Source organism: Dipodomys ordii, unplaced genomic scaffold, assembly GCF_000151885.1.
Source record: "Dipodomys ordii isolate 6190 unplaced genomic scaffold, Dord_2.0 Scaffold24, whole genome shotgun sequence".
Lineage (NCBI taxonomy): Eukaryota > Metazoa > Chordata > Mammalia > Rodentia > Heteromyidae > Dipodomys > Dipodomys ordii.
In genome coordinates this window covers 17039717-17043591 of record NW_012267240.1, presented here as the reverse complement: position 1 = coordinate 17043591, position 3875 = coordinate 17039717, and the positions used below count along the sequence as shown (strand labels likewise).

Below are 3875 nucleotides of genomic sequence, written 5' to 3'. Positions count from 1 at the left end.
GAATGCCTGACATGAAAGAAAACAGGATCCAGATGCTGGTAGCTCATACATATTAATTGTAGCTACATACGAGGCTGAGAGCTAAGGATCATGGATAGAAACCAAACCGAGAAGAAAAGTCCAAGAGACTCTTATCTCCAATTAATCAGCAAAAAGCTGGAAGTACATGTGGCTGAAGTGATAAAACACCAGCCTGTCACTTGAAAAAAGTACAAAAGATAGCAAACAAAAAAGCTAAGGGACAGTGTCTGAGCCTTGAGTTCAAGCCCCAGTACTGGCACCAAAAAGAAAAGAAAAGAAGGGAAGGTTGACTTAGCTTATGGGTTCTTAGGTTTCAGACCATCATAGCCGTAGGGTGTGGCAGAGCAGCTCACCTCATGGCAGACAGGAAGCAGAGAAGAGCACTCACAGGAAGGGGGTGAGCCAAGGTATGGCCTCCCAGGACACACCCACTCCTGTGGGTTCCTCCAACTAAGAACCATCTTCCACAGTCCCACCATATCTCTATACGCTCTTCAATTTTGAATCCATCCATGGATTAAACCATTCTTGGTGTCAGCACCACCCTGCCAGTTCACAGAGTCTGTTTCTTGATCCTCAAGGTCAAGGTCAGTTTTTGTGGCTTACAATCAGCATTCCTGACTGCTGCTGCTGAGCACCCTCATGAATATATTGTCCTCTCCCAGCAGACCTCTGAGCAGTTTCTTTTCCAGCTGTAAGTAACACATCGAAGACAGGGGTGGGGGGTAAGTCTTAACCTGATATAGTAAACTGCATCTACAGTAAATTAGCCACATTAAGAAAACAGAACAGGGCCTGGGAAGGTAGAGCTAGCCTTGCATGCCTGAGGCCCTGAGTTCGATTCCTCAGCACCACATAAGCAAAAAGAAAAAAGCCGGAAGTGGCGCTGTGGCTCAAGTGGTAGAGCGATAGCCTTGAGCTGAAGAGCTGAGGGACAGCGCCCAGGCCCACAGTTCAGGCCCCACGACCGGACCCAAAAAAAGAAAGAAAGAAAGAAAGAAAACAGAACAGCCAGACACTGGTGGCTCATGCCTGTAATCCTAGCTACTTATGAGGCTGAAATCTGACAATTGTGGTTCAAAGCCAGCTAGGGCAGGAAAATCCATGAGGTTCTTATCTCCAGTTAACCACCAGAAAACTAAAAGTGGCTCTGTGGCTCAAAATGGTAGTGGTAGTGTACTAGCCTTCAGCAAAAGAGCTCAGAGACAGTACCCAGGATCCAAGTTCAAGCCCTATGACTGACAAAAAGTAAGAAAGAAAAGAAGAGAAAGAAAAAGAAGGAAGGAGGAAGGAAGGAAATAGAATGAACAATGCCTATAAGCATTTGATCTCACACACAAAATAATATTTGTCAAAATGAACTCCAGGAAATGAAATTAGTTTTTTTTGCTGCTTTTGTTTTCTTTCCTTTTTGTTCTGCTTGTTCATTTATATATCTTTGGGAGTACAAAGGGAGGCACAGAAATAGAGAAAATGCTACAGACAAATGTAGCAGTGGTACTCACTGGACACTATGTTGGAAATGAACTATATAACTTGGTGGTGGAGATGGGAGGGAAAAACTAGGAGAGCAAGGGAAGGGTGACATTGCCTATGTATATATGGCTCAAAGTGGTAGAGTGCTAACCTGGAGTGAAAAGGCCCAGGCCCTGAGTTCAAGCCCCATGACTGACCAAAAAAAAAAAAAAAAGAAGCCAGGTACCTGTGGCTCACAACTGTAACCCTAGCTACAGAGGAGCCTGAAATCTGAGGATCATGGTTTTATATGTGTGCATACATATGTGTGTGTGTGTGTGTGTGTGTGTATACTCTTTACCTGACTTGTGTAACTAACTCCTCTGTACATCACCTTTATAATAGCAGAAAGAAAAACAGAACAAGCCATATCACATGACACAGGTGAGCAGACTGTGACACAGGTGAGCAGGCTGTACTTAGAGCCCAGATAAGATACGATGCAGAACCCTCTGTACATCATGGAGAAACAGTTCGGCTCAGCCTCTGAAGCATCATCCAGTGCTGGCAGTGCCTCCTGCCAAGGTACAAGATGTGTTCGCTTATTCAATGTGTACATTTATTTAGAGCCAGGTAGGTAAACTAAGTTTCAGGTCAAATGTGGCTGTCTGCCTGATTTGGTCATACAGTTATGCTGTCTCTGGATGCCTGCTGGCTCTAGTGGTGGAGCTGTGCTACTGCATCAGATAGAATCAGGGCTCCAAAACTGACAATATTGACTATTTGGTTCCTGGCAGAAGGCAGAAAGTTACAGAAGAGCTGAAAGTTTTGCTTGTATTTCTGAGAACCCACTCTCCAAGACACTCTGTTTCTTCCTGTTCATGCTTAACAAATACTTTCATTATTATTATTGAGGTGCTTTACAGAAGAGTTAACATTTCATAAGTCAGGTAATAAGTACATTTCTTTTTGGACAATGTCACCCCTTCTTTCACTTTCCCCCACTTTCCCCCATCCTGTCCCTGCCCACAAGCTGCACAGTTCATTTTTCACATAGTGTCTACTGAGCCAGGTCATGCTTTTGATTTAAAATTTCATTTTAGGGGCTCAGTGGTAGAGTACTTGCCTTGCATGCACGAGGCCCTGGGTTCAATTCCTCAGCACCACATTATTCAGAAAAAGCCAGAAGTGGCACTGTGGTTCAAATGGTAGAGCACTAGCCTTGAGCTGAAGAACTGAGGGACAGTGCCCAGGCCCAGAGTTCAGGCCCCAAACTGACAAAAAAAAGTGTGTGTGTGTGTGTGTGTGTGTGGCCATTTGAGTTTCTCAATAGGTGATACATGCTAGTGATTCAAACCAGAATTAAATAAAGTCCTGTTATTTTTTTTCCACCCCCAACCCCAATAACCAATACTGTGTTCCAGGAAATGGCAATTCTCCAGAATGAATAAAAAAAATCTGAAAACTTCAGAGATCTAAGGAAGATGCTGGAGCTTCAAAAGCAGATAAAAACCTGAGACAAGCCAATTCCAGGCAGGAAAGATACAAGAAGAGGCCTGAGCATTTCATAGTACCAGAAGTAAAAAAGTCCTAACAAGAACAAAGCAAATACACATGGTGATAAAGATTTGTATGCCAAAAGGACACTGGAGCTGAAGGAAAGTTTCCAGTAGCATTTTAACAGACTATATAAAGTCATAGTGTGATGCAAAGTCTAACTAAATCCAGCAAGCCTTACCACTTGTGTGTGTGTGTGTGTGTGTGTGTGTGTGTGTGTGTGTGTGTGTGTGCACCCATGTGTGCATGTGCAAGCCCCATGCACTGGTACTTGGGCATTGTCACTGAGCTTATTTGTTCAAGAATAATGCTGTATCACATGAGCCACAGCTTTACTTCTGGCTTCTTGTTAGTCTTACAGACCTACCTTTTTTTTCTTTGTCAGTTATAGGGCTTGAAATCAGAGACTGAGCAGTGACCCAGAGCTCTTCTGCTCAAGGCTAGCACTCTACCACTTTGAGCCACAGCTCTTCTTCCAGTTTTCTTGTGGTTAATTGGAGATAAGAGCCTCATGGGGACTTTTAAGCCTGGGCCACCATTGAACCACAATTCTCAGCTCTCAGGCTCCTGAGTAGCTAGGATTACAGGTGTGCACCACCAGTGCCCAACTACAGACTTTCCTTTGAACAGTGATTCTCAGATCTTAACCTCTTGAAAAGCAGTGGCTCACACCAATGCCATTGGCACCTAGCTTTTACTCATAACCTCAATAAAAGAACAAATGAATACATAAAATTAGTCAGGGCTGGGAAGGTGGCTCAGTGTTAGAGCGCTTGCCTTGCATGCATGAGGCCCTGGGTTCGATTCCTCAGCACCACATAAGCAAAAAGAAAAAAGCCAGA

At 43.9% G+C, this 3875-nt stretch overlaps 1 protein-coding gene across 1 annotated transcript in view; it reads right to left on the bottom strand.

Annotated features, from left to right (window-relative positions):
* Window positions 1-317: 317 nt before the first annotated feature.
* Phyh (phytanoyl-CoA 2-hydroxylase) overlaps window positions 318-3875 on the bottom strand; it is a 47657-nt gene continuing 44099 nt past the window's right edge. Inside the window, exon 8 of the mRNA XM_013014609.1 lies at window positions 318-374. Coding sequence (XP_012870063.1) covers window positions 318-374 — 57 coding nt within the window. The remainder of the gene's footprint in view (window positions 375-3875) is intronic.